Source organism: Macroventuria anomochaeta (assembly GCF_010093625.1).
Source record: "Macroventuria anomochaeta strain CBS 525.71 unplaced genomic scaffold BU25scaffold_4, whole genome shotgun sequence".
NCBI classification, from domain to species: Eukaryota; Fungi; Ascomycota; class Dothideomycetes; order Pleosporales; family Didymellaceae; genus Macroventuria; species Macroventuria anomochaeta.
In genome coordinates this window covers 1,230,436-1,251,035 of record NW_022985365.1, presented here as the reverse complement: position 1 = coordinate 1,251,035, position 20,600 = coordinate 1,230,436, and the positions used below count along the sequence as shown (strand labels likewise).

The window sequence follows — 20,600 nt, the reverse complement described above, 5'->3', positions numbered from 1 at the left end:
CTATATCAAGACGAAACGCCTCTGTCGCGACAGTGGCCATCGTGATAGCGAGAGAAGACTACAACCCCGTGTCCTGGTCATTGAAAAAAGTCCTCTGTCGTCAAAAACTTCAAGTAGACAAAACCAAAGGACGGGGACGATCTAACGGGGGTGTTCGTTGATCATGCCACCCACGAATTCGGCATCGTCTATTACGATCCGCAATTGACCGCCGCGGTCGAACAATTCACTGTCACGGAGGAGCCAGTTTACTTCGAAACAAGGACTGCTCGCGCGGCATGCAAGCAAGATAACCAGGGCAAGATTACAGTTCTATTCCAGCATATACAGCTTGACCTCGAGTTCGACTCGTCAGGTACTGATGATCATATCAGTGCCGCAACATCCGCTCATGAGCTCTTCAATGCCCTGGAAGTTCTCGCTGCAGTGGCTCAGCACAAATCGTTCTGTACCCACACCGTCGTCGCGAAGGGCTTCAGGTATCCATATTTCGACATGACTGCCCAAGGGTGAATCGAACGTACTGTAGAGCCCTGGATGACTATAAAGTAAGTAGCACCATCGTTCTTGTTGCGGTATCAGTCGGCCCTTACGAGACCCGATTACCCTTGCTTAGACTGTTCTGTACTAGCACGTTCCAGGGACAGTATATATCGTCACCTCCTAGCTAGATAGCAACTCAGCGTAGTATTCCATCGACCCGATAGTCCTACGTTATCGTTTACCGTAGCTATCAGTATACCACAGCGGCCTACGCCGCCACAGTTCTTTTAGACTAATGGTCTATCAAGTCAGACGTCGAGAATTTTCGAGGCCCCAACCACGTTTTGAAATCGCTGACCGGCCGCTCATCTATTAAGAAGCAAACGGTATCTCCTTTGCTGCTCCGGTCCCGAACCTCAATTAATGTCTCTCAGGTGTTCATCTGTTATAAACAGCCACTCTTGCGGGCCAACTACCTGAGCTAATTCTTGTGTGAGTACTTCCAGTGCGGAGCGAGGGGCGACTCGATTTGGGATATAGGGCAGTCACAATCTCACGAATTGAAAAGCTCATTCCTGCTCTTTCATCCTATGTACGCCAGTGTAGGGTGCCCTCGCTACCAATGTTCACACTGGCATAATCCGTACTCTTATGACCAGGGCAAGTTCATGTAGTATCTGTACGCACAGTCTTCACATGCGCTGAGTTCGAACGCACGGCCTCTTTACGTTCAGCATTTGTACGCACAAATGTTTCCTCAACAGCTCGACCCTTCACCAGCTCCCGAGCCGTCGCAGGCCTCCGAACAGTCTACCACTTCGGAGCCTCATCTTATCGAAGAACGCGTTCCAAAATTTCACAGGAAAGCTTATACGTCAAAGGATACCCGCTATTGTATTTCAGTTGCAAAACGCCCATCAGGTCATCAGAACAGAGGCCTTTACGCTACTCAAGTGTATGAGTCTGATGGATCAGTCCCACCGCGTCGATCGCCTCAGCGCCAAGTCTCTCCCAGCAGTCGTCTCCGTTGGGCTCCGCGAAAGATGGCCCAAATGAAGATGTTCTTGTTTTGACGTCTCCCGAGGTCCTGATCCGGAGGATGTGCATATATCATCGCATGAGCCCAAGGCGCCCAAGGAAGCCAAGACCGACTTGCAGTCATCGTCTTGACGTCTTCTGATCTGGGAGATCTGCAGACATCATCACATGAAAACAAGGCACCGACAAAAGCCGACGAACGACCTGTAGCACCGAAAGCTATCGCCAACAAACGCGGCAAGCGAAGAAGAAACGACACCGATACCTCTGTACGATGATAATACATATCGCCAGTCCGTCGCCGAAGAAGTACACGTCTGGCTCCGCCAAGCGTATCCTAGGCTGCTCTCGTGGTCATGGAAGGCAGGGGTCTTATTCATAGATTCGAAGAATTCCGACGGCACGATCCTTGGCGGGCATCTGCTTGTTTAGACAGATCCAAAGGGTGCCATGAAAAAAAAAGCAAGTCGTATTTAGCCATCGCCTTTAGCTACACTGTCAAATTCTACTGTGCCAAGTGCAGTAAGGCTCATTCGATTGATGTGAAACGCAGCTTCATCACTATGCTGGGCGCGGGTCTCATGTGCCGCGACGATATGCACGCATAGCTCAAGAGTAAGCTCTCATTGTGTTCTTGTTTCCTTTGCTAACAATGTCGTGCTAGATGCGAAATCCGTTACGTCACGCAGTGGCATGAGTGAGTGCGGTAGGCCAGCTTGTTTCGTTGCTGAGACAAAGACCGAATGCGACGCGCTTGAACGTTTTGTTAGCAACCTCCCGAGTTGTTTACAGAAGCTTTGGTTTTGAATATCATGTCTTGGTCTTGGTCGTTCAGCATAGAAGACTTACTGCTTTCTCTGTGAGACTCTAGATGCTTGACACTTGAATTTCGATCACGGAATGCATCTATTGTATCGCAAATACCTCCACAGCCCCATAGAGCTATTTGACCGCCAGTCGCTTTCGGAATCAAAGCTGAAATTTTGTAAACGCGCAAGTTCTCCGTGCAGGCGTGAATAGGACACAGCCGGAGCACCTTGTCAAACCACGCACTTTGAAGTCGTTGCTATCACTATCGACTTCAAGCAGAGTTTCCACTACGACGTCTCCATAGTTGATTTCTCCAACCACGTTGGCTTGGCTATCAAGGCCGACAGGCTGATCGTGCGTGTGCAGGCTAGTCGTGTTCCGGCCTATTGCACCACCAGTCTGCACATGACCACTTCCGTGCATTGCTGAAGACGAAGTTCAAGAAACACAGGCTTAGGTAGGTAAGATACCCTTAAGATGCGCACTGACAAGTGGGCCTTTGGCCTCTTCGAGGCTTGAGTCTATCCAAATGTCGAACGCCATTTTCTCATGAGGCAAAAACTTTGTGGTATTTTATCTACTTATTAGCCTACAAGAGGTCCGAAAATCTACTCTGACTACCTTCCTAAACTAGGAGGGCCACAATTGGTCACACGAAGTCAGAAGCTCGGGGAGTCACTGGCAACCACGATCCACAAAGAAGTGTCGGACACGCCCAATTCAAGCCAATGCTTGCTCGATTAGCTTCCTTTCGTATCACAGGTAACACGAAGCCTGGAGGATTTCAGCAGATTTCAGTTAAATTGCTGATGTTGCCAGAATGCTGTGTAGTCCTTTTGTTACGAAAACTTACGAAACACACGCCGATTTACTTTGACTGCCTCCCGATGTTCAGAGGATCGTACCTGCAGCCAGGGCTATTTGATACGCTCCTTGAACCTATATCGTGGTTACCATGAGAGTCCCAATCTTGGAGTTTCAATGACATCTCCCCAGACTCTTGTTTGTTCCACAGAGTCACTGTGACTGGTCATTCACGCTTTTATATTCCATTTGGATGTTGAATACCTCCACGGTGGAGTTTGCAGCTTTGTTCCATCTCTCTACACTTCTTTCGCGAGGAAGTACAAGAACGAATTAGACAGCAGAAAACACTGATCAAATAAGCTAAGGCTTCTCCGCCTGAGCACGAATATTTCAATATGTTGTAAGAGAACAACTATACAAGCTTGGGGGTGATTTGTCTACTGGGATTATATGAGATTGAAATCAGGGCAAGTGGGTGTTGTGGGGGAGTGCAGTGGCGAGCGGCTGGGTTGAACTTGGTGAGTTGAGCGATCTGAAAACCAGAATCATCTATGTCAGTGGCGTCAAACGATGTCGCAGTCGCTCATCCCGATCGCCATGGTCTCCGAGGTTCGACGGCACGTCAAGCCGACTCGAAGGTGCTGTTGAGTTATTGGTCACGCACGTGACGGTCATCGTAGACCAACCGTTACTGAATGCTGGAGGTAGACAGTGAACAGATGAAAGGACAAAACGCTCCCGAGGTTCACAACAAGGTCTTCACCGCGTCAATTGCTCAGCTGGGGTAGCTGACTGGGGTTCTGGAAGTCTGAGGCTCCAAGCGCCCAGTTCGTGGCTCGTGTTGGTGAAATTAGACATGACGCAGCGGCTAAATCTGGGGCGATGGCGGCCGAGCAAGCGACAAAGAGCAATTGAGCTGGCTGGCCTTACGGGGTTTTCAGGGTCCAGGGCATGCCCCGGAAAGTGTACCTGACACATGTACCTGACCTTGCATTTCATCCTTGGCAACTGGATCGACATTACTTCAACTCTATGTTCAAGATATGGCCGTGTACTGATGCGAAAAAAAGTCTTTGATAGCAATTCTATCCAAATCGCCAGTGGTATCATCCCAACCAGCCTATTAAACTCCAGGTCTTGAAATGGCATCATGCGCCGCCTGTCACAGAAAGCCACAGAGCACACCCAAGATGTAAAGATGGAACCATGTCAATTAGCTTGTCGACTCTCTCCCAGCGGCCAGAAGTCTGAGAACATGAATCCCATCGTCCCACACACTAGATCCTCCATAAAGTAGCCCTTAGACCAAAGCGTATTATAAAGCCAAAGTATACAATCGAAATACTGCTGCGGCGTGTGCGCAAGGAATCGTGGATGACCTCGAACTCCCATCGCAATGCACCAAGCAATGCAGGAGGGTATCATGATGCAGAGTCGAAGTCGTTACCCGTAAGATGGCGTTTCCTTCCCCTTTACCACGAATCTGAGAGACTGGAGAGTGGAGCAAGCTCAACTCAGCAGATCAAACAAGCATCTTGAACTGCTTACAAGAAAGCAGCGAGGGCACCGACAACGGCGAGAAGGCCAACACCAGCCTGGGCAGCAGCGCCAGTGAACTCAGGCTGTGCTTAAGTTAGTTTTGTTGTCTACAATGACTTGATCCAGATTGACTTACGGTAGAGGGCTTGGTGCTGGTAGGGTAGCCAGTGGCAGTTCCCTGAGGAGCAGAGTGGGGAACGGTGGCGTTCTTGCTGGGGTAGGGGGCGTGGGAGGGAGCGACCGGGGGGATGGAGGCACTGTAGACGGGAGTCTGGGGCTTGCTAGAGGGCTTCTCGGCCTCGGGGGTCTTGGTGGTCTTGACAACGGTGGTGGTGTAGGAGGAGACGGTCAGAGTAGTGGCCTTGGTGACCGAGTAGGTCTTCTCCTCGTAGGTAACAACGGTAGGAGTAGCGCAGACGAAGGTAGTCTCCTTAACGACCTTGGTGGAGGTGACCTGAGCAGTCGTTAGCAATGCGTTCGTTGAATCATGAGCATGGCGAACATACGGGGTACTCCTCGTACTTGACGCTGGAAGAGGCGACAGGGTAGCCGGGGGCAGAGGAGACAGGGTAACCAGCGGAGTAGACAGGGGTAGAGGCAGCGTAAGCTGGGCTGGAGCTGGCGGGGTACTCCTCGTACTTAACGCTGCTGGAGGCAACGGGGTAGGCAGGGGTGGAAGCGACGTAGGCGGGAGTGGACGCAGCGTAGGCGGGAGTGGTCTCGTAGGCGGGAGTCGAGGACTCAGCTGCGTAGTACTCAGGAAGGGCCTGGGCACCAATGGCGCTGATGGCGGCAATGACGGCGAAGGAACGCATTCTGATTGTAGGGGTTGGTATTAAGTACGTTGGTATGAAGTACGGGCGTTGGAGGTCGTAGAAACGAGTGAAATCGGATATATCCGGTATATTAGTGTAGTGAGTGTGGGTGAAGAAGAAAAGACATGATCAGGTACTGGGAAAGCTACTTTATAGGAACTCGACAGTATACGAGCTTACCAAGAGAGTCAACATCGTCGGACAGGGGGTTCACATTGATGGTAGCATCTACCAGCGAGCATCTGGAGAAGCTGGTCCGTGGTGGCGTTCTAGTGGATACGGTAAAGGGGGAGCTTCGATAAGGCTGGTCGTCTGAGCGAGTTTGTTAATGGAAGCTGGATTAGCCTATCCGAACACGATGAGGCGCAAACAAACGAGGTGAACGACCAATTTCCCTTGCCAAGGGTCCATGCAGCATCAACAGTTCGCTCACCTGTCTAACCATTTCCGTCTCGAAGTAGGTTAGTGCAGATATTATTCACGACCACAACGTGCACAACAGCCCACTAATTGTGCATGAGCAGGATCTTGTATCCGTGATCAAGAGCCATGCGGAGTAGAAAATGGACGCACGACCATCTGCGGTGGCTGTGAATGCGATCAAGTGCCTGCAGACCTTGACACTTTCGAGAATCTCCAGTTCTCAAAGCCCCTGTATCGACGCATGGGCATCATTCACGAAAGGAACGTGAACGCGCTTCCTAAAGCATGTAGCGAAGCGGAATTCTGTGTAAATCGTTCCTTGTCATCGAACGCGATTGGCAATGTCCTTGCAAGCAAAAATAGCCGGACATCAATAGCGGGTTCGAGAAAGGGCGGTCTCCCGACGCATTGAAGAGGTGTTGGTCAACGCTGAGGTGGATACGTGCGGGTTCCTACATTGTTGCCCAGACTAAGATCTGACGAGGGGCCGAATGCCGAGGAGCGCTGAGGTGTCGAACGGAATTCGATGGGCTTGTGTCTCTTGTGTTTTCCTCACAAGAGCTTGACGATTGGCATTTACGGTACCAAGATGTCGCTAGATGGAATTGAAAGGTAGGCTTCGCTCATTGATTGGCCACAAGGCCTCCGACTCAATTGATGCGTGTTGCCTGCTACCGCTCCATACGACCGTTTCTGGGAAGTTATTCTTCGTGTAATCTCGCTCGAAAATCCTCCACGCGCGTGAGATGATGGATTTCGAACGCCACGTTGTTATCGCGCGCGTTGCATCGAGTTCATTGACGGATGCGAAATGAGTTCTTTCCGATACGAGCGACCCTCGGCCTAACAACTCCCGCAAATGGCAATAACTCCCGTGTCTCCATGCACGCTGTTCGAGGCCTCTGTGATGATATCGTGATGTCGTGAAAGGTATTGGATTTTGTTGCTCGAGCTGTTGTGCGCGGAACACAGCCGAGTGAGAACTGTCGATGCCAAGGCCACGAACTTTTGCAGTTTGTGGCTCTTGCTTCTCTCACCTTCACCACGTCGACGTCCACGCGAATCCCGAATGCATGCGCTGATGACGGATCACATGTATTGATGATTTACACAATACTCCGGTACGAAGATCGATAAATTCTTGATCGCCGACCAACAAGAATCGACCACCGCTTCACGCAGCGTGACACATCTCGAGTCTCATTGCGAGAGCCTGGATCGCGCATTGCAGAAGCGCAAGCGAATACATCAAAATGCAAGCACGAATGCCAAAAGAATGGCCTGAAGGCACTACGTATCTGCGTGCACCATCATACTCAAAGAAGCTCACTAAGGACAAGCTCAATACGCTTCTCCTATCGAAAGCAGTCTTATCGCCGAAGGAGCCAATACTGCAAACGAGAGGTCCCTACGCAAACGTGAAGATTGCGGTGATATCGAATGCTTCACATCCAGCACACGGTCAACATGGGCTCTACGCTACACAGCATCTACCACCGGACTCTTTCATCCTACCTTACTTGGGGTTTGTACACGATCAGACTGAACTAGATGAGACGTCTGACTATGACCTTTCGCTGGATCGCGAACTAGGTATTGGAGTCGATGCTTCAAAGATGGGCAACGAGGCAAGGTTCATGAACGATTATCGAGGCATCTCCACAGGACCGAATGCCGAGTTCCGCGACGTTTTGGTGGATGTTGGATTCGGCATTGTGGAGAAACGGATGGGCGTCTTTGTACTCAGTACAGGCAAGAGTGGGAAAAGAGCAAAGGGCATTGGACGTGGCGAAGAGATTCTCATAAATTACGGGAAAGGTTTCTGGGCCGAACGCAAATCGGTAACAGAATGATCAAAATACGGCCAAGTCGATCATCGCCGCTCTGTATGCGCACAGCACCACTTGCTGCCCGTCCGCCCACCTATCGCATCACCATATGCTCCAGTTCAACGCAACCTTGCTACATATCGCCCCGGCCTCCCACTCGATCGTACACCATGCATTTTGATATCTTCGAAATGACGGCTCGGTCGGAAGGCATTTAGCTATGGCAGAACATCTCTCATAGTACTCTGGCTCTGGGAGTCAGGCTGGAGATGCCTTTCATAAGCTGATGTGAGTCCTTGGGCAGGGCTCTATACATCACCAAAGCCAGAAGTATGTCTCGCTTGTACGGCATCCCCAGCTTTGCGCCCGGACTCTAGCGTGTTCTTGCGGACACGATCTTCACACATGGCGCCCCACAACCAACTGGTTGTTTTGTTCTAGAACATCGTACAGCATGCCGCGCATAATGATCGTGAGTTGGCACCAAAGATTACTGCGACTGACACAGGACGTCACAGAGCGACATTTCGACTGCACGTGGAACTTAAACACGTCAGGGGGGTCAGAAACAAGCTGGGGCGCTTCAGCTGTGGCGTCAGGAGCGACGATCTGTCAACTCCATCAATCAAATGCCAACGATCTCGTGGCGTTCCAGTCCTAAATTCTTGATCAAAGCCACGGCCTTTACCCAATCGAGTCATCTGTGAGGCGTCCCACGAGCTGTCACACAGGAAGTCCCAAGGCTGAGGGGAGCTGGCCCTGAGCCAAGTGTGACGTCGGAGGATCAGAATCTCCGCTCAGCGGCGCGCAGAATTCGTTCCTTTATGAAGAAGCAAAAACATCTCAGAGCAACGTCATCCCTGGGGTGCAGATGGGATTGTTGCCCGAGGACGGCATTGCTGGCCCTTCTTGATGGCAAAGTGAAAAATCGCATGCGAGAATGAATCGCCTCAGTGCAGCAAAGGGCACGGGTGAGTCGCACGCCTGCAGGTACGTGGCCTCAGTCACACCAACAAATGATTTCAGGGGCATACTTTTTGACAAAAGCTGTCGATCGCGAGTTTGTCCCGTGATGCTCTGCGTTTTCCCAGTGACGTTGTGCGGGTTTTGTGAGCATGGCCCACATCGATCGACAAGGGAGCTTCCATCCCCCAATCAGCGCTTCAGATGCATTTCATCCAAATTCCTAGCCAAGCTCAACGTTCAAAAAGGTGTCCATGCGCAAGGGCGGGTACGCGGCCGGTTTCGACTTGGGCCTCTCATAACGATTCCACGTCATGGCATTTGCGGTCTGGAAGAATGCGCTTTCTCATAGCATTCAAAAGAGTCTCAGATCCCTCCAGGAACATCAGCAACTATAACCGTTACCTACCGCAAACCTTTGACTCTTGCGCGTTCTTGCAGCAATACCTGGCATTTTGCCTACCCTGTCACAATCACACCACCAATCAACCAACCAGCAAACTCGCTCAGCTGTTTCCGCAAGCGTTGCGTTACGCTTCTCGAACTGTACCAAGCTACTTACAAAGCTAACGCTTTTGGGCCGACTCCAAGTCAAACTTATAACCATCCCCGCTCCAGCTGGGCTACTCCATTCAGTTGTTCAAATCGACCTGCGAAAATCAGAAGCAACATAATCTCACCTCTCACAATGACACCCTCTACCAGACCCACACTGAGCAGAGTAAGTCTCTTCACCACAATGATATGAACACCGCTAACATGGCTTTAGAACGAATCCATGCAGAAGTATATATTACTCGCAGCTCAGAAAGAAGCACTTCAACGCCGGATGTCGATGTCCATCCCTTTCGGTCTACCTATGTCGACCTCTTCGCCTGAATTTCAGTCCCTGTCATCGTCATTCACCGACTACACTTCGACATATCCTACAGCTACTGAGCCTGTTCCTACAAGACCAGGCACGGTGACCCAAAGCAGTGTCCATGATATGCATAACGACGAATCGCACAAACTCTACGAGATCAACCAGCAGATCGTAGCAACACTCATGGAGCTCCTGAACACCGAAGCCGTCAAGACGGATCCAAAGTATCGTGCATTCATACAAGAAAAGCTCATGGAATCCGAACATCAGATCCGCCGACAGAGGCGTCGACACTCCTCAAATGCCGAGCGAGACTATGCGTCCTCTATCGCACATCATCTAGAGCTTGGTCTCAACACATCGAAGACTTGGGCGTGACCTCGTTTCTTCCTATATGGACTTGTAAAGATGTCCATGCAATCTTGTGCTTTTCTGCGGCGCTGTCTGTGGCGCAACGGTTTTTCTGAGATGAAGTGCTCAGATCAGAGACAATCGAAGATGAAAATAATACCCAATGTATACGCATGCATCATCTAGAGCACGGCGTTTGCAATAAGGCAACTAATGGCCTCTCAACGTACTGTTTACCTATGAACGATCTAATGAACCAGTCTTGAAATTAACACAATGCCCGCCTGGCTGTGATTACACACTCCTTCATAAAGTTGCTATTTCGTAGTTTGTCTTCTCGCATGACGACCTTCCCCTTTCGTGACCACAATCCCTGATCTTGGGACAAAGCATGCTCCACAGGAATGTTCCAGGCACGTCTGTCCATTCGGCGAGTTCCGACTTATCCGACCCCTTGCAATCTGCACTCCCATGTCGCATTCGCACGCAACTTTAGTTAACGGACCCAAAATGGAAAATTTTATACCGCTCTGAGATCACGATGAAATCAGGTTATGCCCTCTGCTCATTTCGTGTAAAATCCCTGTGCGCACTTGCCACAACACCGCCTGCAATCCTCTAGGCGCTTCTGGGCGACATGCATCGTCGATGCCGCCCCCAGGTTTTCGCTTGCTTATCGGCGTGACATCATACACGCGCTTCTATCAGCAACCACATCGACGAATCCAAGAATATATTCCGGGACAGCACGCTCATCCTACCCAAGCTTACACCCCCTGGCTCCCAACGCAACGTTGAACATCGAACACGAAGGTCTCGATCGATATCGAATGATGTTGTTATTGCCAATCGGCATGCTAAATGCGGGGATCGACGCAACCCCTCACTCAACATTGCACCTCCAAGAAGGTTGAGTGAGCCTTGCATCCCCACAGCTGGAAAAGCTCCCCCACCTCTGTATGGCGAGCAGCTGCAGGGTCCCTCTCGTGGGCTCTGACTGGCTTCATGCACGCCGGTGAAGCTCACTGCGTGACCATGTGGCAGACGAGACAATGCATGCACACCGGGAGGATGTGTATCAAAGACATCCCGTCTGCATGAGGACCTCTGTTGCAGTTGAGTGTGAGCGGCTGGTATGAACGACGATCGAGGCCGAAGGACCGTTGAAGCTCTCGGAGCGTTGTTGGTTTTGGCTCACAGCTAACGGGTCATCCCAGATACGGCCGCCAACGTCCTCTTCGCCCGGTTCTACGCACCGATCCCATCTCGCTTCACTTTCAAATGGAAAAATGTGGAGTGCGTCTGTCCTCTGGAAAGCGTATGCAGCCCGCAAAAGCGTTTCGAGAAGCGATAGACTGCAAGTCGGTCGTTGAACAAGTCGGGCTGGTCATTACATGCTGTAGGCCATCGTGAGGCCTAGAGACGACACCATTTGTCACCTGACCTCATGATATCGCCAGATATCACTCCATCAAATGACGATGATTCAGAGAGGATGCCGACACATCGTTCTCATGACTTGAATATTGCAATCCAGCCTGCTAGAAGGAAGGACCAGAAGCACGAGGCCGTTGGTCTTACCTGTAAGCCAAATACACATCGAACCGCAAACGGCCCGCAAAGCGCAGGCAGGCAGTCGAGACGTGGGTATCAAAGCCGGCTAATATAACGGCAAGGCTCAAGGCTTCTCCCGCACCACCATCACAGGCTGGCACGGGATGCCGAATATTACAGTGAACCTTTGTACGGGCTGACTACTTCTTCATGTCCTCCACAGAAGAGGCTTTCGGGCCGGGGACGGTCATTCAAATCCTTGGGCTGACTGCAGTGAGTTATCTTGGCATTGTCTTTCTTATGGCACAGTACCTTCGAGAAGACCAGGTGCTCTTCAATGCATGATGTTCATGGGCTTCGGTAAGAATGAAACCAATATTTCCATTCTCTCGAGTCTCGATCGGACCCCAGTGACTTAAAGTCCACATGTCGCTATGTCATCGGTGCGACCAGTCTAAATTAATGATTGAGCCATGTCACAGTTAGTATGGCGTTGTAGTGATCTTGCCTCAGCACACTTCTATGAGTGCAAGCCTGATTGTCGTTGCCCGTGCAGAGTAGCTGAAGCGCCTCACGGCTTGTCACAATGCGTCATTTCTTGTCGAGGACTTTTTCCAGAGTTCTGTGCACCCTTACAACGAAGACTAAGAGAGCTCAAGGACGTTCAGAAACCTAACGAAAGGTTCGCAACACTGTTGCATTTTTGTTGAGAAAGTAAAGAATCATGCAACAGCAAGTATGGAAAGAGGAAAGTTCCTGATTGTCTGCTTCCACCTTTCCACCTCTCCAGGTCTGACACAAAAACCCACCGTTCCTAAACAGGCAAAGTGAATCTTACATTGGAAGCTTGCAATTAACTGGCCCCAGCACCACTTCTGCATCTCACTCATCTCTGACAGCGGACGATACCACGAGCCACGAATCATCCTGCCATTCATTCTACTCCGCAATGAATCCGCCGGCCTCCGAAATCTTGAGCTTTCTCGGCTGGACTGGGCAACGGAACGTTTCCGCATGCTCGATTGGCCCCCACCTACGACCTTATCGATTCGGTACATTGACCGCGGCAAGCATGGCTGGTCTTTCCAGCATGTCTCTTCAGGCTCTTTTTCTTTTTCACGAGGACAGTATCAAGTCATACTTACAATTGCCAGAGGCCGCCGACAGTCGAAACAATGCCAGACAACACGGAGACCGCTGGCGAGAGCGTCGCCTACATCAATGCATTGGTGTATACTGTAGATACCTCAAAACCGTGGGTATCTGCTTTCATTGTATCACACGATGGCTTCTTTACACACGTTGGGTCTACGGAGGCTGTCCTATCTGAAGCGAAACAATTTCACATGGTCGTTGTTGATCTGAAAGGTCATTTTACGATGCCGGGCATCCATGATGCGCACATGCACCTCTTGTATTCTGGACTGGCCCTTACATCAAACGCGGCCATCGATATGGACGCTACCCACCTGGATATCGCCGAAAAAGTCAAACATGGGAGTTGCACTTGCGAGTATATGAATGCATACCAAGACTGGGTCCTAGCCAGTGCTTACAACAATCAAGGTTTCCCTGACGGCGTTGCAGACCGCAAATATCTCGATAAGCTCTTTCCGGATCAACCTGTTGTGGTGTCGGGAGGTGCAGCACACGCGATGCTGTTGAACACAGCTGCCTTGATTCAAGCAGGTTACGATATCGAGAATGAGCCAGATACACACGGAGGCAAGTTCTTTCGCAGACCTGATGGCAGTCTCACTGGCGAGCTCGCAGAAAGCGCAATGGCGAAAGCTGCACTCTCCATTCCAGCGCCTAACCGCGCGCATGTCAAGCGTGCACTAAAGCATGCCATTCGACTTGCGCACAAGGCAGGTGTGACAAGCACACAAGAAGCAAGCTCCAATACGATCATGTTGCAAGTTCTGAACGAGATGGAAAGAGAGGGTTCATTACAGTTGGACATATCTACCCACATTGTGCACGAGAACGAATGGCTTGCCTCTGAGAGCAAAGAGAGTCTACAAAAACTACTAGAAGTCGCCGATCAGCATGCAAGCAAACACATCGATACGCGCTTCGTCAAGATCATGATGGACGGTGTGCCTCTTCCACCACTGTTCACACACGCATCATTGAACGACCAAGAAGAAATCGATCATAGCATGATTGTACCAGAGAACGTTGCTGACGCCGTGCTCAAGTACGACAAGAAAGGGTTGACAGTTAAGATCCATTGCACTGGGACCGGGGCAACAAGACACGCACTTAACGCAATCGAAGCAGCGAGAAAGAGTAACCCTGGCGGCCCAAGGCATGAAATTGCACACAATTCTGGCGTTCACGATGGTAAGAGATCTGCGCATTTGCGAACAATCGAATGGAAGCAGTACCCTAACGCTGGGCACAGATGACTTCAAGCGCTACGCTCCTCTTAATGTTACTGCAGAGATGTCACCTGCCGAGCTCTTTTTGCATCCTGTTACAGCTGCTAGTGAGGGTCTGATGAATTGGAACTTCGCTAAGATGATTGATGCTGGTGCCCATATTACCATCGGCTCGGATTGGGGTGCTGTGCCTGACCCTTCGCTTTTCCAACACATGGCAAACATCGTCGAGATAGTAAGGAAAGGTGATAAGGCGGCAGGTGGACAAGTATTATGCCGGATGATGACGCTAAATGGGGCCATAGCCGTAAACAGAGAGAAAGAGTTGGGCAGCATAGAAGTTGGGAAGAAGGCAAACTTCATCGTCATGAGTAAAGATCTCAGCAAGGGCGAATTTGACGGCGCGAAGGTATTGCGGACGTACTTCGAAGGAGAGAAGGTTTGGGACGCCAATGAGTGAGGACATCCTTATCGTACCTATGTTCGCATATTATAGTGGGGGAATATACAATCACTATCTAGCTCCTTGGCCAAAACATTTGCACCCTCATACCGAGAGTCCTGAAAATGTCACAAGCTTGCCACCCTAAGCTCGACATTTGTCAGCTCGCTGATACTCTACCCCAATTTCGGAATGATGGAACCCGAGCCCTCCGAAGCCAGACTATTCCTCCGCCGAACAATGGCATTTTGGACGTGCCATCCACGCTTACGAAGCAGAAGTGACTCTTGCATGCTTTGCGACACTTTGTATGTCTACGGTGATTTCCTGATGTACGTTTGAATATTCTATGCAGTTCTATCTCAATAGCTGCGTGGCAGCTCCAAAACCTTCTCGCTGACATAGTTCAGGATCATCTCTCGGCTGACAGGAGCAATGCGTGGCACCATGCATTCCCTGAACCAGCGCTCGACATCATACTCAGCTGCATATCCCATCCCACCGTGAGACAACATCGCTCTTTCGCAAGCTTTGAAAGCCGCTTCTGCTGCCAGATATTTCGCACTGTTTGCTGCAATGCCTACAACATCTTGTCGAATGGACGAGTCTGTTGTACTCGCATCGTACAGACGAGCAGCGTGATATGTCGCCAACTTGGCTGCCTCTAGGTTCATGTATGCATCAGCCAGCGGGTGAGCGATACCCTGGTTCATACCAATGGGCCTATTGAAGACCTTGCGCTCACGAGCATAGCCCGCAGCCTTTGCCAACGCTGCATACCCTAACCCTAATGCCTCGCCAGCAAGCAAGCACCTTTCAGCGTTCATGCCATCCAAGATGATCTTGAATCCTTGCCCTTCCTTGCCAATCAGGGTACTGGCAGGTATGCGGTAGTTGTCGAAGAACACCTCATTCGCGTCAACCGCATGACCTCCCATCTTCTTGATTCTCTTGATTTCAAGTCCAGGGTTGCTCTTGTCCACGTCGATGCAAAACAAGGAAAGCGCCTGGCTGGGCTTGGGTGCCTCGTCGGCGGCCTTTGTGCGCGCGAGAAGGATCATTTTCGATGCGACTTGAGCACAGGTAATCCAAATCTTCTGGCCGGTGATCGAGTATGTGTCATCACCTTGCTTCTTCGCTGCAGTCGCAAGGGCGAGGGTGTTGAGACCGGCGTTAGGTTCTGTAACGCCAAAACATGTTCGCCATTCTCCAGAGATGATCTTTGGTATTGTCTCTTCAAGCTGCTCCTTCGTTCCAAATTTAGCCAATGGCTGCGTTGCGTATACATTCGCATGTATCGCCTGAGCCCCAGCCATACCTGCTCCAGATTCGGCTATTGTCTGCATCATGATGGTCGCTTCTGAGATTCCCAGACCAGCACCTCCATAAGCCTCTGGTAGCGCGACTCCAAGCCAGCCATCAGCTGCAAGAGCCGCATGAAAGTCTTTGGGATCGGTTCCATCTTGATCATGTTCTTGCCAATATGTGTTTGGAAACTTTGCGCAGACCTGGCTGATGGCTTCTCGAACCATGAGTTGGTTCTCTGTGAATCCTGTGGTTTCCATTACTCGCCGTGGGGTAGTGGTCGAGAACGCCCGTTTCCGCGCAGACAGCCATGGCCGGCTGCAAGTTCGTAAAGTCGCTCTGCACAGTTGGGACATCGCTGGAAGACAGAATTAGTTGTTTGAGCAGTCAAACGACGCTCAGCGAATGCGATTATCTTCGAACACGATGGCAAAAGTATATAGCCGACCTCCGAAGTTCTAGTGGGTCGTCGTCCGCCTCGGAAGAGCGAATCCGAACCCTAGATCGACAGTGTCTGATCGCGGGCTGCATTCTAGCGCCGAACGGGAGCTGTGCTTGTGCCCTCGACACTTCGCTGCCATCCTCACCGACTTCGACAGGCTCTTGACCATGAGTCGGTCTTGCCCTGCACAAGCTGGTTATATCGGGTCGTTCATCTGCGGTTACACAATTGCTCACAGGTCATCGAGCTCCCCAAACAACTGAGGTCCTTGATGACATCGTCCGTCATAACTGTGCTTCGCGTCTGCGGCCTCGGATCCGTTCTTGTGCAACTTGTGAGAAACGAGGTTGATTCGAAGAATCCAACAGATCAAGGCGACATGGCGTGAGAGCCTCCCTCGACTTGTATGTGGCTGGGTGAGTATTTCATCCGGTTACGAGCGTCGCGTGGTGTACGCATGCTAAGAAAACTTTTTGTGCTATGACCGCGGCAACTCAACCTCAGCGAAGACGGGATAATAGATGCTGAATCCTTGCGACCCCGCGGGGAACAACACGCGGGGAGACAGATATGATCCAGCACACGGACTACAATCCGGGGTCGATTCGTGGAGCAATGTTGGTCAGGCGTTGTCGCCCAGGAATGGCCAAGTCGCTTGCAAACACCAAGACAACAGCAGCTGGTGCAATAGGCGGAAATCACCAGGACATCAATTTTTCCGGTTCCTTGTGGCTTAGAACTTCATAGGAACCTGACAACCGCAGTCAACAACATCTTGGATACAGTAGAGTTGGGTCTTCACCGTCATGAGGGTTTATCACACTGATCCAATTAGGCGAGCAGCGGTCATGGACGAGTATATAAAGGTCTGGGAAAGCTGCAGAAATGGCATCATTACCAGCTGCAGATCTTCAGTCGATTTGAAAGACATTCACTGCTCAGCATCCACGTGATTTAAGTTCAACAGTCACAATGAAGCTCACTTCTGCTCTCGTTGTTCCTCTTATTCCCGCACTGTCTTCGGCAGCTGCACTCGGTCGCCGCCAGAACCAGCAGGGAGATGGTCCTCAAGGTGGTGCGGATGCCACACAGGGCGACCTTAGTGGACGCCCAGCACCACGCTTCCCCTTCCCTCGTGTAGAGTTCCCGGTCCCCAAGGAGACTGTCGTGCTTAACGAGACCATGTACATCTACCCTGGTCAGACCTTCGACGGACAGATGAAGCGCTATGAGCGTGTGGAAGGCAGCTGCAACGATCAGGCTGAAGGAACTGATGCCGATGCTGTCTTCAACCTTATGCCTGGAGCTACCATCAGGAATGTCGTTATCGGCAAGCACCAGTCTGAGGGCATTCACGCACTGGGTGATGCCTGGGTTGAGAATGGTATGTCGAATCTTCGTTCAATAGCTCTTTCACAAGGCTGACATACGTTGCAGTCTGGTGGGAAGACGTCTGCGAAGACGCCCTGACCTCCAAGGGTCTCAACACACAACTCCGAGTCATCGGTGGCGGAGCCCGCAACGCCCAGGACAAAATCTTCCAAGACAACTCCTTGGGAGGCAAGTTCAACATCACCGGTTTCTACGCTGAAACCTTCGGCACGTTCTACCAATCTTGCGGCAACTGCCTGAATCAAGCCAAGCGCAACGTGACGATCCAGAATGTCATTGCTACCAACGGCACCCGCATGGGCATAATCAACCCCAACTTTGGCGACGAGTACCGCATCAAGAACTCACAGGTCCAGGATGTCAAGTTTATGGTCGACAAGGAGATTGGCAACAATGTGCAAACCGTTCCATATACTATTGGAACTGGGCCGGACGAGAAGTACGCGCTGTACAACATCACCCGTGATCAAATTACTGGCTTTAACGGAACTGCGACTAATGTCTACACGCCTGAGGAGCCGTATGAGTGGTTGTCTGAGTTCTGGCCCGAGAACTAGAGGATGATTGATGAGCGATGTGCGACGACTTGTATATAGACTAATCACTAATGTGCCAACAAAACATTGTGTTTTCTGAACTTATCTCGACACTAGAGTCAAATTGCCTGACCTGCCATCGCAGTTGCTTCACATAGGTTCTCTTTCAAAGAAGTTCATCGGAGCCAACCGACTCTTTCTTGCAGGGACAAGACGCCAATCCATGCCAACGAAAACTTTCTCAAGGTTGACCTCTTTCAGATACTCTCAAATGCGTTTTTTTTTTGCAGCTCGCTTTGTTCAAGGTTTCAAACAACACTCTGCTGCGAGATCTTCTTACTCGCCCTCCACTTCGGCCAGTTGATGCCAACAGCAGTAACGAAGTACGTAAAGCTGTGTCTTATTAGCCTCTCATTCTTCAACAGCAATTCACTCTCGAACCTACCAAAGCAGCAACGCAACCGTCGCCGCAACCCCCATCAACGCACAACTGCTCCCCACACACCGTCCGCCCCCCATACACATAATAATAAACGCCGTAAACCACAGTAAGCAATCAAACGTATCCAGGATAAAGTTCGCCTTCAAGCTCGCCCACCTCATGAACCTCTGTTTATGGGTTGTCAGGTATTGGTAGAGCAGGAAAAATACGGATTTGATCGAGTAGACGAGGATAAGTGTTGTGGAGCGCGAGCGTGGCATTGATGTGTTGGCGAGCAGCGCGCAGCCGATGATGAAGGCGCCGAGAACGAGGAGGGCTTGGGTGATGTGGATGAGTCGGTTGAAGCGGTCTGCAAAGGCGTGAAAGTTGTCGAAGACCTTCATGGTGGAGGATGGGACAGGGTTGCAGGCCTGGTGGATTTTGGGTTCTGAGGTTGACTTTGGATAAACGTGAAAGGTGCGTAAGTGTAGTCTTTGGTCTGTCGAGATACTGGGGTACGGTTCGTGTGAGAATGAAACAGAGGCACAGTGTGACTGGGACTTGTTCATATATACAATACTCGTCCTCCTGCCAAGCAGCATCTCTTACACAACCCTGAACGCGCAAACCTACATCTTCACAGACTAACATTGTATGAAGAGAACCGTGCATACGTGAACGAATCAACGTAGTCGCCGGTAGTTCAGACCCACGTAGGGCTGAAATTCCATGGTCTTATTGCTTCAACGATGGTAAGCTTTACCAAGTTAGGCTTAGCTCTTCACTCTCCGTACTCGCTTATCTACGTGTACGGAGTTACGAAGATGTAGCCAAGACTTTCCGCAAGCTCAACCACTATAGGTATGTAGCATGCCGACATTGACTGGCAATCTCCTGCATAATATTCCGAACATTGTCGTTACGTGTACTTTAGTCGTGGCGATTAGTGGCTGACGAAATGACGACGACGTGGTAGCTATTGGAAGTCCTCCGAACAAACAGCGAGATAAGTAAGGTTTCGAGGTATCGAGTTTCAAGGCATCGAGTCTCAAGGCGGAGGGTAGAAACGAACCGGAACACCGATCGGAAATTGGTTCTGATTCCGGAGACGCGTTGATCGACGTCTAGGAGAAGACGAAGAGTCGCAAAAACGCGCCACGGAACAGTCCCGCGCTTTCCGATGGCGGAACGCTACCCCGCGCCATCCAGGTACCGATGTGGAGTGAAGTAGAGCTCACGTCTCGATAACAAACAGAGCTTCCCAGTTTTTCGACTTCCTGAACAACCTCCAATTGACAACTTGTATACCTGAAGACACTTGTGACATACACAATGGCCGCCACAAAAGTAGCTCTCATCACCGCCAGCTCAGCAGGTCTGGGTGCGCAGATCGCACGCGTCTTCGCGCCAGACTTCCGAGTCGTACGTTGCAATTGTCGAAGCCGAAGTGCTTTGTTGGCTGACGCTGCCAGGTGATCAACTACTCTTCCAACTCAGAACGCGCCCAAACCCTCATCAAAGAGCTCAATGCCATCCCCAGCACAACCTCCTCGAGTGAACCACGCTTCCACCTCGTTCAAGCCGACATGTCCTCAAAACCGTCGGTAGAAAACCTTGTCAGGGAGACACTGGACAAATTTGGGCGTCTGGATGTCGTTGTTTCAAACGCTGGCTGGACGCGCATGACCACCTTCACAGACATCGAGCAGCAAGTCAACGAAGAAGACTGGGACAAGTGCTTCGTCATGAACGTGAAGACACACTTGTGGCTGGCCTACGCTGCCAAGAACGCTCTGGCTGAGACAGAGGGCACATTCATCTCCACCGCTTCTGTCGCAGGAGTCAAGCCGAGTGGGTCGAGCGTGCCGTACGCGGTGACCAAGGCGGCACAGATCCATTTAATGAAAAGCTTGGCTGTAATTCTGGCGCCGAAGATCAGGTGCAACTCGATATCGCCTGGTATGCTGCTTACGGAGTGGGGGCTGAAGTTCCCGGAGGCGAAGAGGAATGCGGCGATCAACAATACGAAGTTGAAGAGGCTAGCGACGGTTGAGGATTGCGCAGATCAGGTGAGGGTGTTGGCGCTGAGCAGGAGTATTACTGGGCAGAACATCAGTATCGATGGTGGGTCGTCGGTGTGAAGATTTGGATGTAGAGACTAGAATGGGGCCTTTCTTTTGCAGCAAACTTGAAAGCAATAG

General features: G+C 50.9%; 8 protein-coding genes across 8 annotated transcripts; 5 read left to right on the top strand and 3 right to left on the bottom strand.

The window, feature by feature from the left end:
• Nucleotides 1–4,183: 4,183 nt before the first annotated feature.
• Nucleotides 4,184–5,765, bottom strand: BU25DRAFT_488355 (uncharacterized protein). Its single transcript, XM_033711344.1, has 3 exons — nucleotides 5,184–5,765; nucleotides 4,814–5,131; nucleotides 4,184–4,760 (listed from the first exon to the last, which is right to left on the bottom strand). Exons 1-3 carry the CDS (start codon nucleotides 5,490–5,492, stop codon nucleotides 4,683–4,685), a joined length of 705 nt encoding a protein of 234 aa, XP_033566002.1. The 5' UTR covers nucleotides 5,493–5,765; the 3' UTR covers nucleotides 4,184–4,682.
• Nucleotides 5,766–7,180: 1,415 nt separating this feature from the next.
• Nucleotides 7,181–7,768, top strand: BU25DRAFT_333108 (uncharacterized protein; the record flags this gene model as incomplete). Its single annotated transcript, XM_033702471.1, has 1 exon — nucleotides 7,181–7,768. The coding sequence occupies one exon, from the start codon at nucleotides 7,181–7,183 to the stop codon at nucleotides 7,766–7,768; it is 588 nt and encodes a 195-aa protein (XP_033566001.1).
• Nucleotides 7,769–9,227: 1,459 nt separating this feature from the next.
• On the top strand, nucleotides 9,228–10,095 carry BU25DRAFT_197250 (uncharacterized protein). The gene is made up of 2 exons (XM_033701066.1): nucleotides 9,228–9,428; nucleotides 9,477–10,095. The coding sequence occupies exons 1-2, from the start codon at nucleotides 9,396–9,398 to the stop codon at nucleotides 9,948–9,950; spliced, it is 507 nt and encodes a 168-aa protein (XP_033566000.1). The 5' UTR covers nucleotides 9,228–9,395; the 3' UTR covers nucleotides 9,951–10,095.
• Nucleotides 10,096–12,652: 2,557 nt separating this feature from the next.
• Nucleotides 12,653–14,321, top strand: BU25DRAFT_332411 (amidohydrolase 3; the record flags this gene model as incomplete). The annotated part of the gene is made up of 2 exons (XM_033702438.1): nucleotides 12,653–13,823; nucleotides 13,885–14,321. The coding sequence occupies 2 exons, from the start codon at nucleotides 12,653–12,655 to the stop codon at nucleotides 14,319–14,321; spliced, it is 1,608 nt and encodes a 535-aa protein (XP_033565999.1).
• A 285-nt stretch (nucleotides 14,322–14,606) lies between these two features.
• BU25DRAFT_407447 (acyl-CoA dehydrogenase NM domain-like protein) lies at nucleotides 14,607–16,030 on the bottom strand. The gene has a single exon (XM_033705538.1). It carries the CDS (start codon nucleotides 15,866–15,868, stop codon nucleotides 14,666–14,668), a length of 1,203 nt encoding a protein of 400 aa, XP_033565998.1. The 5' UTR covers nucleotides 15,869–16,030; the 3' UTR covers nucleotides 14,607–14,665.
• An 875-nt stretch (nucleotides 16,031–16,905) lies between these two features.
• BU25DRAFT_479417 (polysaccharide lyase family 3 protein) lies at nucleotides 16,906–17,999 on the top strand (the record flags this gene model as incomplete). Its single annotated transcript, XM_033711023.1, has 2 exons — nucleotides 16,906–17,434; nucleotides 17,488–17,999. Exons 1-2 carry the CDS (start codon nucleotides 17,023–17,025, stop codon nucleotides 17,997–17,999), a joined length of 924 nt encoding a protein of 307 aa, XP_033565997.1. The 5' UTR covers nucleotides 16,906–17,022.
• A 287-nt stretch (nucleotides 18,000–18,286) lies between these two features.
• Nucleotides 18,287–18,803, bottom strand: BU25DRAFT_418552 (uncharacterized protein; the record flags this gene model as incomplete). Its single annotated transcript, XM_033707879.1, has 2 exons — nucleotides 18,287–18,371; nucleotides 18,424–18,803. 2 exons carry the CDS (start codon nucleotides 18,801–18,803, stop codon nucleotides 18,287–18,289), a joined length of 465 nt encoding a protein of 154 aa, XP_033565996.1.
• An 862-nt stretch (nucleotides 18,804–19,665) lies between these two features.
• BU25DRAFT_360458 (oxidoreductase ucpA) lies at nucleotides 19,666–20,575 on the top strand. The gene is made up of 2 exons (XM_033703668.1): nucleotides 19,666–19,821; nucleotides 19,872–20,575. The coding sequence occupies exons 1-2, from the start codon at nucleotides 19,732–19,734 to the stop codon at nucleotides 20,538–20,540; spliced, it is 759 nt and encodes a 252-aa protein (XP_033565995.1). The 5' UTR covers nucleotides 19,666–19,731; the 3' UTR covers nucleotides 20,541–20,575.
• The last annotated feature ends 25 nt before the right edge of the window (nucleotides 20,576–20,600 follow it).